Source organism: Meles meles, chromosome 19 (genome assembly GCF_922984935.1).
Source record: "Meles meles chromosome 19, mMelMel3.1 paternal haplotype, whole genome shotgun sequence".
Lineage (NCBI taxonomy): Eukaryota > Metazoa > Chordata > Mammalia > Carnivora > Mustelidae > Meles > Meles meles.
The window spans coordinates 39,165,272-39,191,984 of NC_060084.1; the positions used below are offsets into that span (position 1 = coordinate 39,165,272).

The 26,713-nt window shown below is 52.3% G+C and overlaps 1 protein-coding gene across 3 annotated transcripts in view; it reads right to left on the reverse strand.

The window, feature by feature from the left end:
• Positions 1-21,985: 21,985 nt before the first annotated feature.
• TSHZ3 (teashirt zinc finger homeobox 3) overlaps positions 21,986-26,713 on the reverse strand; it is a 69,508-nt gene continuing 64,780 nt past the window's right edge. For all 3 annotated transcript variants that reach the window (XM_045987811.1, XM_045987809.1, XM_045987810.1), the window contains one exon: positions 21,986-26,324. In XM_045987811.1, coding sequence (XP_045843767.1) covers positions 23,116-26,229 — 3,114 coding nt within the window. In that variant the 5' untranslated portion in view covers positions 26,230-26,324 and the 3' untranslated portion in view covers positions 21,986-23,115. The remainder of the gene's footprint in view (positions 26,325-26,713) is intronic.

Here is a 26,713-nt window from a genome sequence, read left to right on the forward strand (position 1 = left end):
GAGAGAAAGTCCTTCCTGCTCTCATTCCCGCTGGGCAGGTGAGGAGGGGCTGACCCAGAGGCAGAGCTGAGCACAGCTGGCTTCCCAGACTCTAGAACCTAGAACCAGAATCTAGACTCTAGAACCAGACTCTAGACTCTAGACTCCTAGGGGAGTCATCCCCCTACCACCCTCTCCCCCTCAGTGCAGTGCTGATGCTGGGACACATCTCCATCCACACAGCTTCTCGCCAGCACTGCGTTCAGAGCGTGCCCTGGACAAAGCCCACCGTGGTCCTTGGAGGAGGCTGGAGTGCTGTGGGTTCCTCCAAGGCTTGAGGTTGATGACTTTCCTTCTGTCCCCCAAAACACCCGGGGACACCAGGTGCATAGTAGGGGGCTGAGGTGCTGGGAAGCCTGCAGAGGTTTCTGCCGCCTCCAGGAAGCAGTGTCTGCACGAGCTTCCTGAGGCTGCTGCAACAAGTTGCTAGAAACTCGATGCTTAAAACAAGAGAAATCTATTCTTCCACAATGCTGGAAACCAGAAGAAGGAAGTCAAGGTGTTGGCAAGGTCATGCATTTTCGAATCGCTCTAGGGGAGGATTTGTGTCTTGCCCCTTCTGGCTTCTGTTGGCAGCTGGCTGCTGGCTTTCTGGGGCCAACCTCTGCCTCTGGTTTCACATTGTTGTCTCCTCTCTGTGCCTCTTCAATGCACAATTGTCATTGGAGTTAGAGCCCATTGGATAACCCAGGAAGGAGGGGGTACTCTTTATCTCAAGACCCTCAACTTACCTATATGTTGAAAGACCCTTTTAGCCAAATAAAGTCACATTTACAAGGGCCAGGGGCTGGGATGAGGACAGAGCATCTTGGGGACCAGCGTTCAGCGCACTGTATTGTCTTCATTTCCAAAGCAGGAGCAAAAATTGTATGAGCCTCACAGCGTTGTGGTGGGGATTCAACAAGAGAACGTGACTCAGACAAGCGGTTACAGCACTAACTGTATTTACTATAGTCTCCCCACACACAACAAAACCTGTAGGTAAAAACATAGTTGGTGCATCTTGACAGATCCCTAATGCGCTTTATTTTTTTAAATGTTTTCCTTTTTTTTTTTAATATTTTATTTATTTATTTGACAGAGATCACAAGTAGGCAGAGAGGCAGGCGGCAGAGAGGGGAAGGAAGCAGGCTCCCCACTGAGTAGGGAGCCCGATGTGGGACTCCATCCCAGGACCCTGAGATCATGACCTGAGCCAAAGGCAGAGGCCCAACCCACTGAGCTGCCCAGGAGCCCCCACAGTGCACTTGAAATATTAACTTGTTTAGTTGAACAGAAGCAACACTTAAGGTTCGTTTGCGAACTCGGGGTACGGACGTCGGGGTCCCCCCAACAGGTCCCAGCATGAGGCATTCCCAAGGGCGGGGAGAGACCTGTCCACTAGAAGGTCTCTGCTGTCATTCGTGGGCTGCCTCCCTCAGGCCGGCAACATACACGGGCGGGATTTAACAGCTGAGGTTTACAAAGCACACGCACTTTCAGAGGACAACCTGGTAGAGCACTGGTCCTTCAAATGCACATCCCTTTGTTCCAGCTCAGCCCCCATCAGGGATGTGTCCTGCAGAAGCAAGGACGGGCCCATGCAGAGACAGGTGTCCGAGGATGTTTGCTGTGATGTTGCTGGTAATTGTGGGCGGGGGCGGGGTAGGGAGAGAGAGCCAGTGAGAGAGCAGGCAGGGAGAATGGGAGGAGAGGGATAAAAATCAGGAAACTGCATGCCCAAACTTTGGCTGAATGCCCAAAGACACCCCCAAATTCTGAGCTTCTCTGAAAGGGTGAGGGCGTGAGGGTCTGAGAAAGTGAATCTTTAGCCTGGGTCACACTTTTCTACAAAAGGAGAGTCTGTGCAAGTGTCCTCGTGCTCACACAAGCATAGGGCGTTGAGGCCCTTCTAGACCCACAGGTGTGTGCAAGGGCCTGGCTGTCAGCAGCTGCCCCCGCAGGGAAGAGACAGGCCTGAAGAAGGGGCTTTAACTTTCTATTTCTGTCAGGTGTTGCTATTTCCCGGCGAGGATGGCAAGAAAGTTTACCAGCGTCATCACAAAATTAAGTAAATTTCCTTACCCGGATTTGCAGGCAATTCATCTGTTCAGCTGCACAGGGCCTGGAAGCTTGGGGGACAGCTGGAGGCGACTGAAGCAGAAAGAGACCCTGCCCTTCTCTGAAAGCCACTCCCAGACCCTCAATCTGCAGCACAAGGGGGCTCAGGAGGGGGCTTCCTTGCTAATTCTGCTCTAAGGGTTTGGGAATTTTGCCTGGCGGGTCCCAGGCAGCTGGTAGATCTTGACTGGGAGACTGAGTCACCCGCCAGGAGACCGGTGAGGCCAAATGTAGGGCTGTGAGGTCCTTCCTGTCTGGGGACTGTGCTTGGCACCAGGGCCCAGTGCTCGAGGATGTACTGCCTTCGGGCCATGACACAGGGAGACCCGAGGAGGAGGTGGGGTGAATCACCGCGAAGCTATGCCAACAGGTGCAGTGAAACCGTGATACGCTGGGAACCCAGCAGGCTGGGCCGCTCAGCGCCAATCCCCAGGGAGGTTCGCTCCCTCCCAGAGTGGCCAAGGGTTGGCTTTCTTATTTTGTGTTTCCAAGGCTTTGTTTCTCCACAATGGAAGCATTTCTGAGCCCCTGCCTTTGTAAACAGATACTGCTCAGCGAGGCGGGTGATTGCCAAGCCGTCTCAGCTCTCTGCTTTCTCCCATTTGGGAGGAGTGGCCTTCAAGTTCTAGCTGCTGCCCCATGCTGCCGTGTGACACACAGGGACCAAGTCACCTGCCTGTTCCGTGCAGCCTTGGTCAAAGGGGCTGGCCCGCCACCTTCCGGGACGACTGGAGGCCAGGCACCCTTGGGTCTGCTTGCTCCTGAGAGCCAGCGGGGGCCCCTCCAGACAGGAGGGCAGCTTAAATTTAAGTCTGCCAGGAAGGACTCTGGAGTCTATGAGCTCACAGTCATGGTGGGTACGCCCGCATCCTGAGGGCACCGGGAGGGCCACTCAGCAGGAGGGGCCAAGGAAGCTTTCAACAGGGGGAGATGGGTGTTGGCCCAGTTGCTTCCTAACGAGGAAAAGTCTGGGTTCCTCTCTTGAGGCAGCACCTGGGGCTTTCTGGAAAACAGATAAAGAAGGTCTGCTCTGTGGTGCCACGTTTTCCTGGCCCTCTAGGGACTGGAAAAGGGGAGATGAAGGAGATGAAGTTTCAGCCATCCAGATGCAGTTGGGGAACTGTGACCAAATGTCCCAGAGCTTGCTGAGCTCCCTGCCGCCCTCAGCACGGGCTGGTGGTTAACCCAAGGAGCACGTGTCTGGGGTGAGGGCTGGTTCCGGGGAGACGCCGTCCCCGAGGCTGGGAGGGGTCCCGTCGCTGCTCTCAAACCCCAGTTGCTGTGGGAGCTGGGATCCCCCAGAACCCCAGGCCCTGCTCCCCACTCACCATTTTCCAGAAACGCGGTGGCTCCAGGACAAGTTTGCTGATGGTGTGGGGGACTCCTTTCTCCCCCGAGGTCAAGTCTGGGCCCATTGGCAAGTCACTGCCCCACCGCTGAGAGCTGGGCTCTGTCTTGGAGGCAGGGCCACGGGGCTGACGTGTCCACACTTCCCACTCACATCACACGCCCCAGAACCTGTCACCGCCGCCCCCGCGTGACACTGTGTGATCTGAGCAGGGACCGAAGTCACTCACGGGCTCCCGGGCATCCAGGGTGTCAGCATATGGTCCGCCAGGAATGGCAGCGGCAGAGGTGTGCACAGAGGAACTGCCTGCTTCCTCTGGTGCACGGGAGTTCCTTCTCCCCAGGACTCTAGCAGCAGATTGCTGCTTTTGAAGGCGGTGCCTGGGTCCAGCCCCAGCACCTAGGAGAAGCGGGTACCCACCGCCTGCAGGGCAGCAATGTCGCACCTGGTGGGGGCAGGGAGCTGGTGCTGAGTGATGAGCTGGGCCATCCCTCCTCTGCTCACAGCCTTAGGAAGAGGTCTCAACCTGGACCCAGGGCCCAGAAAAGAGATCTCCCATGGCAGGAAAGTGACAGCCCCTCAGAGCACGGTGGGGATGAGGGTGGGGTACAGGGGCTGGGGGAGGAGAGCCAAGGAGTAGCTCCAGATTCGGGGCCCCCAGATCTGGGTCTGCCACCACTCTCTACCACACCTGTCATGTGGTCTGACCCTGCTGTTGAGCCTCCTGGAGGCTCAGCTTCCCCTTTTGTGAAATAAAGCAGCTCCCACCTCATTGGCTTGCTGAGGGACGGCAAGAGTAACAGGTGTTGAGGGAGTTACCCCAAGCCTGGCCCCTGCAAACCCGGCACAGCAGCTTTGCTGTTAGGTCCTCACCACTTGGGGAAGGTTCCCTTTACGGCTCAGAGCCGTCTACACACGTGTCTTCCGCACACATGCTCGCCACCTTTGCCAGGTGCCAGGAAGAGAAAGACTCGGCCCCCAGGTGCTTTCGGGCTAGGGGAGAGACTCACCTGTAAGCAGATTGTAACACAAAGTAGCGACAGATGTTTGCCCAGGGGGGCTCAGGAGTGAGTGATTGTGCCTGGGGATACCCCAGGGGCATCGAGACGGCAGCACTCAGAAGCTGTAACAGACACAGCAAACAGGTACCAAGCGTGTTCTTTTTTTTTTTTTTAAACAAGCCATCCCTTCATTTTCCATTCATTCATCATTTCTTGATTATCTCCTATGTGCCAGGCACAGAGAAGGTCCCCAGGATAGAGAGAGCCCTCCATTCAGAGGAAGCCACATTACCCAAGGGGCAGAGGCTTCCCTGGCACAGAGTTGCCCCCTGCCATCCCCCTGCCATCTGTTCCCACAGCACCAAGACGGCCCCGAGGTGCTGCAGGGTAAGCCAGAGGTAGCCCTGCATTGGACTACGGCTCTGCTCCAGCCAGCCGTCCCACACACAGCACCCAGCACAGTGCGGGACACAGGGCAGAGGCTCAGTAAACACATGTTGATGGCTATATCAGCGGAGTCTGCTGGGAGTGAGGGCACATGGCCTTTGGTGTGGGAAGAGCTCCAGGAAGGGGGGTCGGCGGCTTCAGAAAGCACCAGTAGAAGAGCTTAATGTGGCTACCCAGACCCCGATTTGCAGATGGACTGCAGACAGGTGTGCCCTTGGGGAGGAAGGACGCTGAGCAGAGGAAGAAGTATAAGCCAAGGCACAGACACATCCAAACACATGGGCCGTTCAGGGTGGCTGAGAAGAAGGAAAAGGAATTGGAAGGGCTGCATGGTACGAAGCCCAGCCCAGACACGGGACAGCGGGCTGGCCAAACCCACCCAGCACCCACCCATCCAACCATGCTCACCCCACTTTGGTGCCTTAGGCAGGGTTCCTCTGAAGACAGACCTGAGGCCATGCCACGTATGTGAGTAGTTTCTGTGAGAGCATTACCCTGGGAGCAGACCTGAAGGATCGGGGACCAGAAGAGGGGCAGGGGTTTACAGGTACACCATCAAACTGGCCAGTGCTGGGGGTGATGGGAGATGCATCCCGTGACAGTCAGAATGGCCCTACGAGCAGCTAATGTGCGGCAGTGCAAGACTGTCGGGGACCAGGCTCCAGGCAAAGTTCTATGGGGTTACGAGCAGCAGCATCAGGTACAACAGGGCAGGAAGCAAGGGGACCGGGGTCAGTCCTGGCCAGGCTGCTCCCAGGCAGACCTGGTCAGTGCCTGTGCAGTGCGGTCCTGCAGGACGGCTGGAGTGTGCTGGGCAGAGAGCTCTCGGCAGCGGCCGCAAGGTACTTCTGGCCGCAATTCAGAGAAAAGCAAGGGCCATCAGTCCCAGCTGTGTGCCATGGGTCTTTGCCTCGGACTAGGTTTCCCAGAAGCTGGGCTGAGGTTCTAGGGCAAGTAACTGACTTGGGAAGATGCAGGGAAGACAGGTTGGGGTTCGGGGAGGGAATGTACTCAGTCATGGGTGTGTTAATGGGAGCAACAAAGTGGGAACACCGGGAGCTTAATCCCATGGGAAGACTCAGGAAGCCACCTCTCAGATTTGTTCCTCTAAGGGGCGAGGAGTAGGGACACTGCCACACCAGTTCCTGTCAGTCACTGGCTGGGAGCCGCGTCCAGGGGTGTTAATTCCTGGCACTTGGGCCAGAGACCGGGAGAGTAGCTCTTTGAGGTTTCGAACAAAGCTCTCAGGCACAAAAATGCAGATTCCAGCTGTTCTGTCCAATAATGCCCTTGCCCCAGGCCTCACCCCCAGGGCACCAGAAACAGACAACAGCCTCTTGGGCTGGCCAGGCCTGGCCAACTTGCAACTGCCTGTCCAGAGTCCTGAGCCAGAAAGATATCACTTGAGCTCAGCAAACACTCTCTGTCTCTGTTCCACTTGAGTTCAGCAAACACTCTCTGTCTGTCTCTGCTCCACTTCCATTTCCTCTGCACCCGGCATCCCCCTCCCAGGCATGAGATTATACATTTATTAGCTTATTGGATTAGGGCCTGTCTCCCACTGGGACATGCTAAGTCCCCCAAGGACAGGGACTTGGTCTAACCCAGGAGTCATTGCACGTGCCTAGAACCGTGCCTGGCACATAAAAGATGCTAGGCGCTATTTGTGGAATAAAGGCAGGAGGGATCAATGCATGAGACTCAGAGAGCCTAGCCTTCCATCCGCTTAGTCTCCGGGGCAGAAAAGCAGGCCCCTAGTCATACATTAAAACAAGTGGCCCCCCTGGTGTCCCCAGGGCAGGGGGTTGGGGTCTTGTGCTGGGCTTCCCGTGGCTGATGCTCATTGCTGGGCAGCGGATTCCTCTGGGCACCATCATTGCCATTTCCAGTTGGATGGGTGTCCTCTGCGAGTCCCTGCAGAACTGGGCACCCTGCCCCGTCCCACCTCCGGCATCCATCCCAGGACCGACGGCCTCCTTTACACACAGTCTTCCGTGTAAAGTCACGGCAGTATTCAAAAGGTTAAAGCAGAGTGAACTGTTAATTTTAATGCTTTCTCTAAGCTTCAGTTTTAATAAGCGAAAATGATGTTCTTATTTGCAGTAAAGTGGTGTTATAAAATTCTGTCTGTCAAGCTCATTTTAAAACCATGGAAATAAATGATCTGACAAAATCAGGCTATTAGACAAGTGAGGAAGAGTGATTTCCATAAAAGTAGAGGAGCTGTTCCTTAATTTCACACTTGGTAGTCTTTTGGGTCGACTAAATTTTTAAATAAGTGATAAAATTATATTAGCGCAATTGCATTTTTATAGATTTTTTTGGTCATTGTACTCTTTTTCAATCCCTTTATTTTAACTCAAACTGTTCTACTGAAAGGTTAGTCTCAACTTATGTTAGCTCGTAACAGTCTGCCCGCATGCCCACATGCTGTCCTGGTGGGGTCTGGTAGGGGCATGCCGCACAGGGCTGGAAGTGGCCACTCTCTGCCAGACACATGGGGCTGTGGCCTCTGGGCCCGTAAGAGGGCAAGGTGGACGCTGAGGGTACCTCCCAGGTTTGGAAGCGTGCCTGCCTCTGGCTTCTGAGCTCACTAGGTTTTTGCTCAGAATAAGGAAGAAAACCAGGAGACCATGTTCTCCAGAAACTCTTGTTCTTGCAACTCAGAATGCTGGGTGGGGACAGGACTGGTCAGTGTTTGCACAAGAAGCTGGGAACTTAAACAGGGGGAGGGATGGGAGATCATCTGTGATCATTCATGTGTCCCCTAGCAAGTCCATCAGACCCCTCAAATCATTAGATAGCCAGAGCCGGGCTCAGTGTGGTATCTCAGGCCTTGGGAGAGCTCTCAGGCGAGCCCCAGAACTCCGGTCTCCTGTGGGACTGAAACAGCCCATCAGACAGATTGGGTCCGGTTGGGGGAGATGAGGGGACAACTCTCTGATCTGATTTCTAGTGATCAGAATAGCATGGAAGGTATGAGTCTTTGGCATATCGTCTGTCCTGACCTTCGCTCATTTCCCAGTTGCCGTGTTGAGATCAGACTTTGGTCCCCTGCAGACTCAGGCTCTCCAGCCTCTGCATCCTCTGAGTGGCAGTGCTCAGGGGGCTGGGATCCCCTGCTCTTTGCCCCTGTCACCGTGCCCAATTCTGAGACTCAGCCAGCCAGTAACTCATGCTCGGCACCCGCACCATCCTGGGTTCCTCTCTTGTTTTCCCGAGGCTGAGCCCACCTCAGTCACAGTCACACTCACCAGCCTGTCCACATCCGGTTCATTGTTTGCACTGGCTTCTCTTGGACATCCGCACAGCTAGTCAGAGGACCCTACATAAAGGTCCAGCCATTGGCTGGCCCCTCCACCTCTGTGGCAAGGTCTGCATTTAGGATCTGTGGCCGTACAGGAAGCCCGGAGCTCAGCCATCCTCCCAGCACATGCTGCTCTCCGGGCATCCCATGGTGGCAGTTTGTAAAAAAAAAAATGAGCATTCATTTCCAGGTAGCCCTTCCTCCGGGAGGAAAATGAGCCTCCCTCTCATTAGAGAACAAGCGTTTGCTGCGCCTCTCCTGGGGGCCAGCCACCATGCTGGGTGAGAACGAAGAACCCCTGGCTATTTTTTGCTATGAGGGGTGTGGCACTCACCTGGGAAACACAGCTCTTAGAACAAAGGGGCGTCCAGCTCCAGGGAGGAGATGGCCTTTTGTTGCTGAAGCCCAGGTGTCTGACAAAGGAAACGCTGGCTGTGAGAGCCACCCACCCCCCCTGCCCCGCTGCCGCCGAAGAGACAGTGAGCTGGGGAATCCATTCACCTCATGCATTTTTTTCATTAATTAAGCAACTGTTTAGTGGGTGCTTTCTGTGTGCCGAGCTCGGTGCCAGCGCCAATAACGCCAATAACAGAAGGCTCAATAACAGAAGGCTCATTTCCCACGCAGGGAGGTAGAGAGGATGCCTGTTTTCACCCGGAGGACTTTCCAGGCTGGATGCTTGGCCCAGGGGTAAAAGAAGCAGCCTGGGAACATAGGGCCTCTCTGTGCCTCAGTCTCCCCATCTGTGCAATGATGCTCAAAGGCATGCAAGGACTTCCCCAGCCCTGGCACTGCATGGTGGGGGATGGAGGAGGGGGGTGGACTGTGCAGGCTGTCACGAAGTGGCCAGAAGTGCAAGCCCTCCGCCAGCCACCGAACATCTGTCTGACATTCAAGAGAGCATCTTCTGAGCACGAAAGTCAAGCTTGCCTTCTCCACGGAGTCTCTGAGAGCCAATGTCGTCGGAGCGCAGGGGAATGGTTAAGTCAGAAGTATTTCCTGGGAAAGAGGAGGAAGTGCCGGCGAGGCACAGCCTGCAGGGTGGCCGTGGAGGGGCAGGGCTGTCTCTCCCTAGGAAGGAAGAAAGAAGAAGTCCAAATTAGTCATGTTGTATTACTTCTTTTTATGGCAATGCTCTGAAAGTCTGCAAATGTCAGCATGTTAATTTACTGTCACTCAGTGATATTATTTCATCCTTTCAAAAATGTGTTTCTTGCATTTTCAGTAGCATACTCCAAGTGTTCTCCATCTCAAAGTTTCTATAGATAGTGCGACTACTTTCACTCTGACCGGTGCCAAAATGTAGAAATTCATCGCTGGCTGTAGCCACATATATGTTACTAGTGGAGTCGGGGACTCGGGTTTCCTGCTTGCCGAGCCCGGGGGAGAGGTCTGATTTTTCTCTCTGTTCTCCTTCTACCACCCCTCGTCCTCCTAAAACGCTCTGGGGTTTCTCTCTCAAGGAACGCGCCGAGATAAATCGAATAGAGAGAAATTTTAAGGACTCAGGCATGGCTGGGTTTGTATATTGAAGCCTGAGCCCTCCCCGTCTCCAGACGCAGCCCACCCCCACCCGGCTGCTTCTCCTATGGTGGCAAACTTATTTCAAAAATTCTGATGAAACACTTGGTAAATTTTGTTATTCTGTGATGATAATAAATCATTATAGCCTTAAACACTTCTCTAGCTTGGAGCCTCAGCCACAAATTATCTTGTCATTCTGACCAAAACATTCTCCAAAAAAGCTTGACAAGTGCTAAAACCCAGAACATGAAACCATGTGTTGTTGTGAAAGCAAGATTCAGAAATGTCAATTAATTAGATTAAGAGGCTACTTTTAGCTTTACTCGTGTTGCCAAATAACCCTTAAAATACGCATAGCAGTGGAAATCTACCTCCGCGGTACAGTACTTCTGTGCCGAAGGAAGACAATGGATCGGACTAATGGACGAAATTATTGTATCTGTCAGCCAGCTCGAGAGAATGATCTAGAAGCAAATGTCTTGCTTCTTTTTCCACAATGTGGCTTCCCAAGCTGGGTAAATCCTGCCATTTATGAATTCAAGTAGTTCCCTGCACCCCACCCCTCTGAAATCATCTACAGATCTAGAAGGAAAAGTCAAGCCTTTTTTGTATGCCTTTACTAAGAAGATGGATTTTTAATGTCTTTCTGTGCTTTTTTTTTTAAATTTGCATTTGCATTTTGAAGTTCACTTTGTAAAAAAAAAAATATCGTGGTGAAATTATTTAAATGTTTTTTTATCCCTGTTTCTTGAAAATCTTATCTTTAAATAATCTATATCCTCCATTTTATTTATGCCATAAACTGTTCCTATATTTTAATGGTCTGTTTGCTTTAAAAGGGGTTGTTGGTTTTAATAGCTCAGTTACTATCTTTGTAAACTAAACTCCTTCTGACGAAATTCGAGCAGATCATCTCTGCCTGTGTGTGGAAGGCACATTCCAACCCCTGAAAAGGAAATTTAAGCCAAATAAATGTTCTGCCCAAATTAAAATACATAAAATGAATAGTTAAGTTGGACAAGAGCTGATGGACGGAGCAGTTGGGACATGTGGGTGTTGGGAGAGCTGGCTGCCAGGCAGGGCCTCAGGAGAGAAAACCCAAATGAAATTAATTTCCCGACCCCCTTTGTCCACTCCTCAGGGCTAATTGATTGCAGTGTTGGCATGATGTCTTTCTTGGGCGAGCAAACGGGGCAGGACGGCTGGCACTGGGAAGGGTGATGCGAGGTCGTTCCCTGCGGGGACCTCGGGGGTCGTAGCCCCTACGCCAGCCATGGCTCAGCGCCTTCTCCACCCCCATCCGTCCTCCTGGGGGAGAGGACACAGGGGCTGAAAATTCACCTCCACGTTCTCACGACAGTTGTGCCCACCTTGATTCTATTATAATCCATGTGGATTCTGCCACTAACTTTATGACAGGGCATTTCTGTGGAGGAAGGACACATCTGCTCACGCAAAGAAATGGCGGGGGCGGGTGGGGAGGGCAGGATGGAAGACGCCTGAAGCTGAGAGAGCAGTCCCTCCTCTCTTGGCACGCACAACCTCGCCACCCACTGCCCACCGCTAGCCCCAGCAGAGAGCGCGAGGAGCCAGAAAGGCACAAGGGCCCGGAGCTCCCTGAGCTCTCCGTCCCCCGCCGCAGCGGGCTGGTCAAGGCAAGGTGTGCCCTGGCCAGGGTGGGTGGGACTTCCTGTGGGCGGGACTTCCTGTGCGGAGCCATTTCCGGCAAGATGTCACGGTGCGGTCCAGGAGGCGGCGGGGCTTTGCGGCGGCTCGCCAGGTTCCCGCGTCTCATGGTTCCTGCGGGTCTCCTCACTCGTTCTACTTCCCTCCCCTCTCAGCCAATCTCACTGTTTCTAGCCAGCAATGAGGCAATTAATGAGCTGTACAGAAGCCTTAAGTTATCTCTGGAACTAGATGGGTAATAAACACATAAATAAGTAAATAATTAAATAACTAAAGAAAATAAAACGGATGAGTGAGGCATCCAGGGCTCCAGTCTCCCTGGAATAAGTAGCACAGGGTAGTGGAAACAGCCAAGGGGGAGGGGGACCTCTGAGCTCTAGAGGCTGCTCTGGGGCTGATATGGAGGGTTATCTTGGCCCTGTCCCTCCCCGCCATCGGGAGTCCTCCCATTGGGCGGAATAACGTCCCAGGTTAATGCCTGCAGCAGAGCAGGGGCCAGATGGGAACATGGGTGTTAGAAGCGTCCAGGTCGCAGGTGCTGTCCATACGTCCCGAGCCCCTCCTCTGTAACCGCCAAGGGTTTCCTACTGCAAGATCCCTGTCTCTAACCTGGGGGGAACACAGTCTTCCATGTCCAGGAAGCAGTGCTCAGCTAGGTTCCCACGGGAGTCGAGAAACCCCCATCTGCCTGACCTTGAGATGGGACCGCTCGGGGACTCATCTTGACACAGTCCTACACAGCTTTCCAGCGGGCTTAAGTCCCTTTGACCCTGGGGCAGCGTGCAACTTGGTGTACCTGGAAGTGACTTCCTCTCCTGTCTAACCACCCCCTCTGCCCTCCACCCACTGGTGTCCACCTGTGCTTTCTGGAATCACCTGTCAAAGGAACAGCCTCCACTTCCTGAGGATCCTTGCCTACAAGACAAATGGGGGCAGGGGGTGCGGGCCAACCTGAGAGCTGATGCTCCTGCTGAAATGGGCAGCCACATGCTGCCACGGAGGAATGTGGCCTCTAGAGATCTGTCTGAAATCTCCTGATTTTCAAAATTTGGCAACCAATTAAAGTTAGTTTTGTTCGGTGTTTTAAGTGTGGCTGACACCAAGCAATCCAAAGGTCATACTCAGTCCGTAGGCTACGTCTGACAACCCATACCTGCTAAACATTCTGTGTTCAGTTCAGGTGCCAGAGATTCCAGCTTTCTAGAATTTACTTTCTAGTAAATTCTGGCCCACAGCCATATCAGGGTCTAGGAAGAGCAACAGAAAGGACCAGTGGCTTTTGGGCAGGGAAGCCCACCCTCTCTGCAGCATTCTAGGCCTCTAGCTGTATCTTAAGAGAGCTTCCCAAGGTCAGCAGTGTCCATGGATACTTCTGGCCCAAGGAAGAGGAGATGCTGCCCACCCCGCCCCTTACCTGCCACCAGGAGAAGCTGCCCCTGGGGGCTAGTGGAAATCCCATAGCTTGTCTTCTCACCAGGCTTATCCCTACTGCCCCCTAGAAAATTGAGATCCTTTATTTAGAAGAGCCCCCTCCTGAGGATGCCCACGAGCTCATCACCCCCTTGGCAAAGCTGAGGCTCTAGGTATTACTCCAGATACAAAGAGAAACATCTACCAACCTGTACACAGAGCCATCTGTATCCTGGATTTGAACCCTAGGTGTACAGCTTGAACCTGACCTTTCAACAGAGGAAGTACTGCTGCTTTGGGCCTGGAACCAAGTTGAGATGAACTTGTGACCCCACCCCTGCTGAGCAGAATCACAGCTGTTGTCCAGGAAGGACCAAATCCTGGCCACCCAGGGTGCTGGTTCCCACTATGGTGACAGGAAACTCCTTCCCCTTAAGTTTGCTGGCAGGACCTATGAGCAGGTCATACGTTGAGGGGAGAACTGCCCAAGCATGAAGTTGAGAAGGGCGGGGCATGGGGGACAGAGAGAGGTAGAAAGAGAGAGGGAGAGAGAGAGAGAAAGGAAGGGAGACAGAGAGGGAAAGAGAGGGAGAGATAGAGAGAAACAGGGAGAGAGAGGAGAGGGAGAGACATAGAGACAGATGGAGAGGGAAACAGAGATAGAGACAGAGAGAGAAACAGAGACAGGGAGGGACAGATTCCTGGATATCACTTAAGCACCAATGTCCAGCTGTGGCTGACACCACTATGCCCAGACTTCATGTACCTGGCCCAAACTTCCTTTCTTCGCTTGAGATCCTGAACCAATTCTTGCCGACAGCATCTCGATGAGCCCTCCTGACCCCCAAGCCTGGAAAGGAAGGGGTGCCCCATGAGTTGTAAATTCTGGAAGGCAGCAGGAGGAAGCCAAGTGTGCTCACTGGGACCCACTACCCAGGTCCGTGTCTGGACTTCAGGGAGCCCACAGACCCTGTCATTAAGCCAACAAATAGATGTGCCCATAAGCACTTCACAAGCCCTACAAGATCAAGAAACTGTGGAAGAATCCTAGAAAGACACCCCCCCCCCCAATGTGAGACCCCCTGGAATAAAGAAAACATCTATGGGCACAGCTTAATTTCAGGTGATTCAATGGGAGTGTCTCAGGAGGTGTCACAGGCTAAGGTCATTGGCCTCGCCATCTCTAGGTGCAGCCAGAAGGCAGCCAAGCCACCAGCCTGCCAACAGTTTCTGACAAAGAGGGGCCGTGGCCTCCTGCGCCCTCCTCTCCCTGCCATCTCCAATCTTATCCGACCCTCAAGGTCCAGCCCAGGCCTGCCTCGCCAAAGACAGGCTCCCTGCCAGGGGACCTCAAGTTTCAGGGACCGAGCCTTGCGATCCCGCTTTGTTTGCTGCCCAGCCTCAGTCTTACTCCGACGTCTGACATTTATTTGTCACTACCATTTTGTCTCCTTTCTCCAGCTGGGCTCCAAACTTGCTTAAGTCCAGCACGGGTCTTAGGCGTTTTTTTCCCTCATTCTTGGTGTTGGGCACCAGGGTGGACAGGTTGCGCTCTGGTCATCTGGGAGGTGAAGGCTCAGCCCCCCCAGGAACTGTGCAGGGTCCCAGAGTCCTTATCGGTGCCCCCACCTCATGCCTCAGACACACGGAAGTGCTTCAGACCTTCTTTCAAGACCAGTGGGTCCCCATGTTTAGGAAAACGAACCCCAACGACCAGACGGGTCGTGGTTCCAAAGTCCCCTACGCAGACTGGGTAGTTAGGACTCTCAGGAGGTCTGGAAACGCTCTGCCATCTGCTTCAGAGCCTCCAGTGAGCCCTTGCCCCAGGCCCTGTGTCCTTCCCCTGCCCCACTCCGTCCTAGTCCTGTCTCTCCCTGGTGGAGAGAAAGGGGCTAGCTTTCCAGTGAGCGCCTCACATCTCTACCTTTGAGTCTGATTTAGGGGAAAGGGTCCGTCTCTTCTGCAGCCTTGAGAGGAACCCCCACCCCCACCCCCTGGATCAGATCCCTGCAGGGGTGGGGCTGGAGGGGGTCTAGAGAGCAGAGAGGGCAGCCCAGACCCCCAAACACATTCTCGTCTGTGATCATTTTTCCCGGGTTACGTGCTGCCTTGTTGATCACGTGAATATTGACAACCTCTGAGGAGGCTATAATAAGAAGCTGGAGAAAGCCATTGAAGGCAGGTTCTGTCTGTTCGATAGTCAACCTTCGAGGAGTGCAGAGAAGGCAGGGAAGGGAGTTGCTTTCATAGGTTCCCGTTCCCCCTTTCCCCACCCCTCAGGCCTGGGTCCAGCCCCCTGGCTTAGTACTCCCCACCCTGGGGAGAATCTGGGGTGTTGGGCAGCCCGTGATGAGGCTGTAGGCCCGTCAGTCTGGAGACCCAGTCCCTGACTGAAACGTACCGGCCCCAGGTCAAACTCCTTCCAGAACCATGGCCCCCTTTGGAGGTGAGGGATTGAGTGGGGAGGAAGGGGGTGGCTGGCTTTATGCTCAGCCTGCATTTCTAGTGTTTCTGCAAACAGGAGTCTGGCTGACCTTCCTGATAGCGACAGCGGGCCCGGGGAAGGCGACACCTACACATGGTTCCCACAGGCACTCCAGCTGGCCTCCCTCTCCAGATGCTGGGGGCAAAAACAACGTGAGAGAAGGCCTTTATTTCTTTGGAGGTGTCCAAACAGGAGGATGCCCTCTTAGCTGGGGGCCTCGAGCCATATCCCAGCAATGACATCCCTGTGTCTCTTCATCACAGAGAGGGGAGAGCTGCCAGGATCACGGCGGAACAGGCACAGCGCCTCGGGTCTGGGGCTCGGAGGCCTTCCCCTGGGCGGTCCAGGGCTGCGGGCAGGCTAGGATGAGCGAGGACCACGCCACGTGTGTCCCGGGCCCAGACACGGCGACGCCGCCTGCTCGCAGGTCTGTGCACCAGCAGGAAAGCCTCCCTGCTCTCCCCCGCCCCAGCCACATCGACTTCTTTCTGAGGGCTGTCACTGCAGCCCTTCAAACCCATTTGACTGGGTTGGAGCACATCACACTGTCACCAACTCAGTTTTCATTAGGCGGCTGCTTCTCTGTTAGCCTAGCCAAGCAGAAGAACTCAAACACATGCACAAATTAAATCGACATCCAAACTCCACCAATATACAAAGCAATTTAAATGATATTCATTAGAGCGATGACAAGCCCTGATGAGGCTTTCAGGAGCCGGGTCCTTCAGCTTTTGCCGACTCGGTTTCATGGTCACTGAGGCGGAACTCCCGCGACTGTACCTCCATTTTTTTTTTTTTTTAAGCTAAGAAAATGACTCCTTCCTGACACACCTACCTCATTCTCTCTCTTCTCTCTCTCTCTCTCTGTCTCTCTTCCTCCCCGCTCCATCGCTGCCCGAGTTTGGCTGGCTCTGGCTCCCGGACGCAGGTATGGCCCTGAACCAGGGTTGCCGCATAAAGGAGAAAAGCAGCCAGTCTGACTTCTTTTTTCCATAAATGCTCCAATTAAAACAGATTTCAGTTTCTCGTAATTTCATTTCACTTGGCCTGGGAGATCTCTAACTCACAATTATGACGGTCGTAAATGTGTCCCTGGAATCCTGCGGTGGGAAAAAAAAAAAAAAGTAATGGAAGTGAGATGTTGAAACGCAATAATTTTTAAAACATAAACCGCTCCCCCCTCCAAATTTAAAAAGTCTTTTCTGAAGTCCTATTTATATATTTTAATTTCTAAAGAGAGAGAAGGACGGACCCCTTGCCCACCCCCACTGCTGCTACCTGGGGCTGCACCAGGGGAACTGGGGGCCCAGTGGGGTCACGAGACTCACCGTCCTCATGTGTGGGGGTTGGGAGCCACGCCAGCCTCCCAGCCACATCTCAGTCTCCAAGCCCCAGAGAAGGATTCAAGTCCAGTTGGGCAAAGAGAGCAGCGCAAGGACTGCGGGAATGTTCGCCAGCTAAGGGCAGAGCAAGGTCACGGCCACATCCATCAGATCTCTGGGCTTTGGAGTTCACAGCCCAGATAATATCCACAGCAGGTGGAATGATCAGCAACTTCATACACTGATGCGTGCACTTCTGTTTATAATTTTATGTTCAAGGTTAATTATGTGTGTCCTTGGCTTTGATCAGAGATATTAGCACGTGAGAATGTTGCCTGCGCCCTTATTGGCAAAGGAAGGATTCTTAGAAATACACAGGACTGGAAGCACACTGTTTTCTTCAAGCCCCGAGCTCTTTCTTACTTGGGAAAAACAACACTGTCCGGAGGAACTTTCTGGGAGGACGGGGGCATTCTGTATCTGGGCTGCCCCCCAAAGTGTAACCACTAGCCCATGTGCGGCTACTGAGTGCCTGGAATGTGGCAGGTATGACTGAAGAAATCAGCTTTTCATTGTAATCAACTTGAATTTGAGGAGTCACATGTGGCTGCTGGCCACCGTGTTTCACAGCACGGGTTAGACAGTAAATAACGGTGTATCCTAATTTCTGAGTAGCTAATTGTGGACGTTAATCTCTGGAAAGAGGTCACCTTGCTTATCATCATTATCATCAGGAATGATTTATTAGGAATATATTAGTACATGACATGACACGAAGGTGGTGGAGAAGCAGTTCTTCTGATCTGCTATCCTTGGGATTTAATTTTGAAAACACCTGGCTCTTTGGACCAGAGATAGGGTCCTGACCCCCAAAGGCTGAGCCTCAGGAAGCCGCTAACTTTGCTCTAGATCATTCCCCATGTCCAAAGTTGTGGTCTAACTGAGTCACCATCGGTCTGTCCAGACATCACAGACCATCAGGCCACTGACCGACAATCTGTCACATCCATCATCTTGGCTGGACAGGGAACAAGGTCCCAGATCAAAGGTGCTTTGGGATGTCCTTGGAACTGGGTTGGCTTGCTTTTTAAACTGTCCTGGGGGGTGGGGGAAGGTGCTCCTGGTAAGTTCTCAGGGAGAGAAAAATGGTGCCTCTAAGACGAGCAGCATCTCCCTCTGGCTTGGAGAAACCCAATGGAGGGCAAGGAAAATCAAGCACGTCCCTGGAAACAAAACCCTGTGTTGGACCGCTACTCTGCACTGACACGGGGAGTCCAGCCCTCGGCTGCCCAATGCCGCCACACCACGCACATGAAGGTGGGCTTTGTTAGAAAGGAGCTTTTCTTCTCAGAAGCTTTATGTTGAGAAACAGAGCTGAAGCCTTCCCCAAAGGAGCGAGATTGTTCCCGAAGCTAACTATAGCATGTTTTGCAAAGGCCAGCACACTCTGGAATTGCGTGGGCATACAGGCATGAGTACCTTTTCCGAGGCTCCCGAGGTCAGCTGCAGGCTGAAAGGCATCGACTGGAAAGGGGGTCCCACGGGAAGTGCATTTTCAGGTTTCCTTTTGCCAAAGATTACACGTGCTTACTAATAAATCCCTAGGGAGAAAAAAGGTTAGTGTTTCTATTACCAAAAGAATAACTATCTGGCAGAGTAAAAATGGTAATTTCTCCATTAGCTAAAAGGATAATAGCTATTATTTTAAAGTTAAAGTATTTATTATTAAAGAGTGGCGCTGGGGTTTGTGTGTTTTCATTTTTATGATTGCTTCCTATAATACAAAGCGTATTGTTTTTGTGCTAAATCGTCAACAGAATAAAATGCCATTGCAATTTTCCAATTTCAAAAGAACTTCACAGATAAATTTGAAAAAATAAAATCATTTATTTTTTTTTTCTTTCTTATTCGATGACTTAAAAATCTCTGGAGATAACAGTTTTAACAGCAGATTTGCGAAAGGCAGCTTTGCTTCCCATCAGCTCCTGTCCTTCTCCACCGTCGGGGTTCTTCTGCTCTCAAGAAGGCACTCAGCTCTCCCCAGCATTGGGACCCATTTCCTTTCCAGTATTTCTTTGGTCACAAGACCTTGTGGCACGGTCGGTGCTCAGGGGTTGGGGGCAAGGAAGTCAACCTAGCTGGAGTGGTCTGAACTTGGGAAAAGGAATCTTTCCAGGTTGGGAGAGGCCACGGCTCTGAATTCTGCTGGAGAGGCTCACACTTTCACCTGAGCAGAACACCCTGGGGAGAGACATCTCTTTGGTGGCTATCAATATACATTTTTTTTTTTCCTTTTCTCTTTGCAGAATGAAAATAGAACGGAGATGCCAGGGAGATCTGGGTCCTCATCATAACCAACCCTCTCTAACTATGTACGATTTGGGTTAATTATAGAATTCTTGCTGCCTAAAACTTAAAGATACATCACTGATATTTTTGCTAAATGTTGACTGCAGCGAATAGCTAAGATGTGGCATATTGATTTCTTGTTGTGAAGTGAGCTGTTCAAGCTCCATTTAAGATTTTCATCTTGCATGTAGCCCTGAGCACATCATAGCACCATAAATTAGTTAAATTGCACATTTATCACAAATGTTATTTTAAGATACTGTGTAAATGTGATGGCTGGAAGATATACAGTAGGACTGCAACAAGCCTGGGCTTGGGCGGGGTGAGGTCGGGGTCACCAACACACCTGTGATTAAAACCTCCCTCACTTGGCACCGTCCCTCCTCCTCCCTGGACCTGTTTAAAGACCTGACTGGGAGGCCCCATCCCTTTCCTACTCACATTCTCCACCAGCCCCAAATGCAGGAGAATCAGCGCACAACTAGGGGAGATTCCGCGCCCCCCCCTTTAGATCTGCCCGTTTTATCTCCAGACAATCGGGGTCATTCTGGGCTGGGAATGGAAGGCTCTCCCGGCAGTGGCCCTCTCTCCGGCCAGGAGAGGGTGCGGTAATCTCCAGAGTAAATGGCCCTACATTTCCAAATGGGGTGAGGCCCTCGCCAGTCCTTGCCCACCTCTTCCCAGGATGCATGGTCTGGGGGACTGTCATGAGGCCAAATTATGTTGGTGTTCATGATTAGAGCCCTCAACTCCATGACTGACCGTGTTTCCTCCCGAGGTAACACTAGCTTCTGGGCCCTGTTTCCGTGAGCATCCTTTCCCAGTGCCGGTCTCCAGGTGCCAAATGGGTGAGATCACCCGGTGCCCACCTTGGCTCTAAACCCTCACTTCCACGCTCAAAGTGAAAAGTCCTGAAGATAATCCCGGGGTGGGGTGAGGACGAGATGGGCAGAGTGTCCGGTTCATCTCCCAAACTCTAAGGTGGGGGGAGGGGCAGGCACACTCACTTGCACAAATCCTATCTCCCTTCAAGCCACATGGGCCTGGTGGTGATGGAAGTGTTGTCAGTTTAATCTGTTAGACGCAGGACTTTGGATTCTAATAAACCGATGCTATATTTAACCTGTGAAAAATTCAAGAGTGGAAATCTGGGCTCCAGGATGTGAAGACGCGGGAGGCACAGGAGGGAGGGTGCCGTCCCCTGAGCCGGGTTCCAGGGGGCGCCGGTTCCCTGGAAGAATACACTGCGTGCCACACTCCTTCCAGGTAGAGGCCCACGGGGCACACCGCTACTCAGAGCGGGACCAGGGCCGAGGAGGAGACGGGAAGGAGCCAGGCCTGCTGCCCAGAAGGGAAAGCCCGCGGCGCCCCACCCGCAGGCGCAGCCCAATGGTAAGGCTCCATCACCAGCGAGAGCAGAGCCAGCCCGGTGCTCCCGATTTGCCAAAAACCCGTCTGAAACTCTAGTGAGGTTCTCTCTAAAAACCCGCAGAGACACGGATTGCCGAGAGAAAGTAGAGCAGACAGAAATTTTGGACTCATCTTGACAAAAGGGGTGGGGATGAACGGAAAGAAACGTAGGCGTGTTGCCGAACATCTCTGAAAGGGTTTAATTTGAATTTTTAATAAAAGAGTATTTTTTTTTAAGTTGAGGTGTTTTATGTATTACATGGATGTAATACATCTCTCATTTGTATAATTCTAGGTTAGGAGCTCCGATTCCGTATAACTGCAGGAGTAGTTTGAATGGAGTAATAAAGGTATTTTACAATTTTACATGATGTTCCTAGCGTTTTGTTGGCATGATTTGCCGGGGCTAATAAAAGCTTGTGATTATCATATAAATGCTCTCCCCCACTCCTCCCGTGTGTGGGTTCAGTCCCCTCCCCTCCGCACCGCCACCCTGCACCTCGCTATTTGGGCACAGCAGAGAGAGGGCTCTGGTCCCAGAGCCCACCTTCCCGGCGTGGCTCTGTTTCCTGCAATGTGAAAAGCCCAAGTCCACAGGAAGGAACCGCCCTGCCCTGAGTATGAGTCTTCCCCACACCTGCCTCCTACAGGTCTCGGGGCCCTGATGCCTCCCGCGCACTTGCAGAAGGGAGACTCATACCTCGAGGTCACCAGGGGCAACCCGCAAAGCTCTGCTCCCTAATCGTTTCCAACACTGCCTTCGAGGAGAGAAGCTAACCTCACGCGAATGTCTTCCTCTCTTTCGCGTGCTCTTCTCGGGGAAAATTCTGTCCACGCAGCCTCTGAGAAAGAGGGCTCCCTGCTCTCCAAACGCCAAAGTTCACTAAAACTCCCCTGATTTACGGGCAGCTTCCGACTGCCAGCACCTGGCAGACACAGCAACCGACTCAGTCATAAACAGATCGCATACAATTTAATTTTAATGTGCTCGTTAGCCGTAGCACATTTCAGACAGAATTGTGAACGCAACACAAAATTATAGCAAAAAGACAATTTTAATGCTGCCGTAGAAAAAAGGGTTATATGAAGAGTCACATAATGGTGGTTCATTGTCAACAACAAAACAGGGCACAGAGTGTGTTACAGTGTCTGTGCTGCTTACATGCCAATATTTTATACATAGGTTCTCGTATGGTGTCAGCTGTCAGTTACTTCTGCAAATTAACTGCCAAAAATGGAGAAGAACAGAATCACTTGGAGAGCCGGTAACCACGGGTTACCTTTCATAAGCCTAAAGATAAAACTGCAGTGTGGGATCTTGGGAGAATAATTAGGAAGAACAAAACAGAAAGTTACCAATCGGAAGGAAAAGGCATCCCACAATATGGAAGAGCCGCCGAGAGGGCTTATCGATCAGTGGAAGAGGTGGTGTCACAGAATGCCTCCTGACTTTTAAGCAAAGTATTACAGTACAAACATTTTAAAGGCTTTAGCAATGCTTCGGAGATACAGTACAACTTCTTTTTGTTTGTTGCTGTTCCTCTTTTTTTTTCTCTCTCTCTCTTTTCAGATAGACTTAACCCTTTGAGCACTGAGTTTATTTTGCGCGCTCTTTGACTTCTAATAAATACCTTTAAAAATCATGTGCAAAATAGTTATGATGCCCGCCACGGATGTCGTTTCCTGCCTCGTGTATTCAGACTGCTCAAAACAAATGATAATATGATGCTAATAAATATGTATAATTTAAACATGAACCTATCAATATAGATGTACTGTATAGCAAAACAAACAATCATACTTTGCTTTCAGATAATGTTTCTGTATACTTTATAAATGCTATCTGTGGTATCTTCTGTATAATTTACAATGTTTGCATGTAAAAAAAAACAAAAAACAAAAAAACAAAACCCATAGACCTTTAAAAAAAAAAAAAAAAGAAAGAAAGAAAAGAGAAAAAAGAAATATACACTATACATAGGCACGGCTTATGCCCGGAGCATAGCAGGTACATAAAACACTGTTGCTATAAATGCAGGAAAAAAAGGTCATTTAAACCACAATCACATTTTCCATAAGAGAGTCTGAAATCTATACAATATATACATCTATGTTTCAATGTGAAAATAATATTCTTTTAAATTTCAAGGCGTGTTATACCCCTGCAGACCTGCATAAAGGGAGGTTCATATTATTAATTTTAACTAAGCTGGTAAGGAGTTTAAAAAACAGAGCTTCATACATTATTATTATTTCATTTTATTTTTTAACCAAATTAATGCAAAAGTGCTTCAAAGTACTCAGAGGGCTAAAGATGAAAGGGTGAGAAACGCCGGCACACTCGAGCCACGTGGAAAAAGTGTGCCCGATTTCGTTATAAATGCTTAATTAAACTGTCTGTTAATGCATGCAGCTTGAAGCATCAGGGGGATGCTCACAACTAAATCCCATTTACACAAAGTTCCAAACACTTACCACTGCGTTTTAACCTTCATATTTTACCAGTAACAACAGCTGATTATGCACCTCTATTAAACACTGTACAGTTATACAAAACAGTCCAGCCCAGAGTGATTCTCCGCAGTTAAAATAAGAACGTGTGCCAAGAACAAGACAGAGGGGCCTTAAGGTGCCTGCAACCGTTTTCCCTCAAAGCAAATTACAGTCATTTTCATTGAAAGCAAACGCTACTGCTTCTCTAGCTCGGAAACGTACAGAAGGTGGTCTTCTGGGGACTTCCCGTGCGTTTTGCTAAGGTGAAGTTTAACCGCATGCTTGCTCGCAAAGGTCCGATTGCAAAGTTTGCACTGGTAGGAGGTCCCCAGGTCCTCCTCGGGGGAGGATGTCACCAACTTTTCCGAGGGCGACTTGGTTTGTGCTATCTGATTATTAATCTGTTCGGTGGACAGTTTAGACAAGTCCCGGAGCCGGAAGCCCAGGTGTGACTCGAGGTGACTGATGTACGTGGAAGGAGTCCTGATTTGCGACGCACAGTCATTACAAAAGAACACGGGGTGGCCGGTGTCCAAGTTTTTGAGGAACTTTGTTCCACCTGTCCTTCGCAGCTGGTATTTCACGTTGGCCAGCCAGTGGCTGATGGTGGTCATGGAGAGCCCGGTGAACCTTGAGATGTGCATTCGCTCCTGGGGGCTCAGGTCTGACATGATGTACTTGCCCTCAGACGTCTGCCGGAGGCTGGCCGCAAACTGGGCCTGGAGGATCAGCAGGTGCTGTGGGTTCCAGTTTGACTGGCGGCCCTTCCTCTTCTGGGCGGGCGTCGCCTCCTCGGCCTCCTCCAGCGTGGCCCCGTCAATGTCAGACTTCTCGGAGATGCTGGAAGGAGTGGAGGACTTTGACGTGTGGCTCTCTGTCAAGTTCTTCAGCATATCGGATATATCTGACAAGGCATTCTCGCGTAGCGGCGAGTTTGACATGAATGATACGACGGCAGATGTCTTTGCCGTTGTCACCGTGGATGAGGAGGTTGCCGGGGACGTGGACGTGGGTGACAAAAGCACTGAACCCAAAGAGCAGCCCTTGTCACTCTTCCCCTTCGTCAAGTCTATGGGCTGGTCGTTGTTGACGTGGTAGAAATAGCGGTCGAGGTGGTCCGCCTTCTTGGACTGGAGGGGCGGCGGGGTGGCCACGGCCGCCTTCTCGGCCAGGCTATTGCTCATCTTGAAAAGCATGCTCATGGGATCGAGGGCGGGCAGGGAGGGCTTGGCGGCCTTGCCCAGGTGGATGTTCATGACCGACTGGAGGGCACTCAGGGGGTTCACGAAAGGCTGCTCGGGCGGGTGGTCTGTGATGATGGCCGTGCTGCTGCTCAGGCCACTGCTCATGGCCTTCACCAGCTCCTTGCCATTCTCCACCGGCTCGGCCGGGGGGCTCCCCTCCTTGCACCCGTCTCGCTGGGGGCTGGGGCTGCCCTCCTGGCTCTTGAAGCCGCCGTCGCTGGATGCCTCCATCTTGATGGGCTCGCTGATGTCGCTGCTGCACGGGGACGGGGTGGCCCGCTTCGGCGGAGACAGCTTACCCTCTGGCTCCTTCAGCTTCTCCTCCACTTTGGCAACTTTCTCCGTGACTTTCTTCACCAGCTCCTCCATGGCGTGAAAGTTGGTCTTGGGCATGGGTGAGGTCTGGCTGCTGGGCGGGGAGACCAGGGTCTGGTTTTTCGTGGGAGACACGATCTCGCTGTTGCCAAACATGGGTTTCAGGGGCGTACTCTTCCCCGAGGAGCCCAGGGACAGCTTCATCATGTTGGGGAGCTGGTAGGCGGCGTGGATGCTGGGGTAGCCCCCCCAGCTGGGGGTGCCGTTCTGGGCCTTGTTGATGGCGGACGTCACCGTGTTTTCCAGGGACTTGAGGATATCCAGTCCCCCCTTGGGGCTCTCCTCGAGGTCGTTCTCCGTCAAGTAGTGGTACTTGGAGGAGATGTCATACTTCTCCTCTTCCTCGCAGGGCTTCTCCTTCTCCTTGGGCTTCTCGTCGGCGGCCGCCTTCTCCTTGTCGACCTCCTTCTTGACCTCCACGCTCAGCTTCGGGGAGACGCTCGCGGGGGTGTTGGCGGGGGACGTGAAGGTGGTGGCGGCCAGGGGCACGGACTGTACCTTCTCGTCCAGCAGGGTGGTGATGGTGGGCGTGACGGGTGTCTCCATGATGGGCTTGCCCTTCTTCATGGCCGAGTTCGTGACCTTGATGAAGTGGCCGGTGACCATCATGTGGGCGGTGAGCTCCTGCAGCGTGTCGTGGGAACTGCCGCACTCCATGCATTTCAGGATCTGGGACTTGCGGGCTTCAAAGTGCCAGGCGTAGCTGGCCCCGTTCTGGTGGCCATACCGGTTATTTGGCGTGATGTAGGGGTTGGAGTTCTTCTGAAGCACGTCGTTGGTATCCGCCATCGCAGCCTTGGGGGTCCCGCCCGTGGAGTCCGGGGAGCTGGGCAGCTCCAGCTCCAGAGAAGCTTTCTTCCGCGCGGCAGGGATGATTTTGGCTGCGACGGGCGTGACGGGTTCCTTCAGAGGCACTTTTTGGTAGTGTTTTGTTTTGATCATGTGGACACTCAGGTCCTGCAGGGACTCGAAAGAGTGGCCGCAGTACATGCACTTCAGCACCTTCTGGGCGTCCTCCTTGCCCTCCATCTCCAGCAGCGAGCGCTTGCGGGGCTTGGACCAGCGCTTGGGGTTGTTGTTGTCCGTCTCGTGGTTGTCGTCGCGGTAGTGCCCGGTCTCGTTCATGTGCACCGTGAGCTCCACCAGCGTGTCGTAGGCGGCGCTGCAGTCTTTGCAGCGGAACTTGCTGGCGCCCGTGAAGATGGAGCCATAGAGCTTGCTGCTCTGCCGGTAGAGCTGCACGGTGCTGAAGAGGCTGGGCTCGGGCAGCACGCGGCTCTGGGACACCTGCTGCAGCGTCTTGGCCATGGCGCTCTGGTGCCAGTCGAAGCTCCCGCTGCCGCAGCTGCTGCTGCTGCTGCTGCTGCTGCTGCTGCTGCCGCCGTTGTTCTTCTCAGATGAGGGCTGGTGCAGGTTGAGGTGCAGGTTGGACCAGTACGAGTTGGACAGGAAGTTATTGTACACGGCCTTCATCTGCTCCAGGCTGTCCGACACGGTCGTGTCCTCCAGGGGGACGGCCGCCTCCTTGGTCTCCTCCTCGTTCTTGATGGAGCCGCTCTCGAAGTCGGCCATGCGGTCGCTGGTCTCGCTGATGTGCGACTCGCTGTCCATCTCGTGGCTGGAAAACTCAGCCGCCGGGGAGTTCTGGTAACTGGGGCAGGCTTTGCTGAGCTCCTTCTCGGGGCACATGTACTTGGCCGAGGGCTCCCCATCTACTGTGCTCTCCTCGGGGTCTAGGTCTTCTTCCACTAGGGCGGCGGCCTTTAGCTCCTCGGAAACATAGGCTGCCGCGATAGCAGGTGCGGGGCAGGCGGGACAGAAGGACAGGACCCAGACGGGGATGAGAAGGGAGGGAACGGAAGGAAGGAAGGAAGGAAGGAAGGAAGAAAAAAAAAAGCGTTAGTAAGGGCTGAGCTTACCTAGAATATTTTCTTGACTCTCAGGAAAACGCAGCAAAGTGGACGGGCCCATAGATTTGGAAAAATTAAATAGTTAAAACGGGGTGTTTCTTTGGAGCAAAGGAAAAAAAAAGTCTGCTCTTCAAACATAATTTGCCACCTTATTCTTCTCAAGGGGCAACAGCTTGAAATTAAAACTAAATTTGAAATTAATGAAGCACATTCTGGAGGTGGCATTCATTTCTAAAGTAATAAATTACTTGTATCAACCTCAG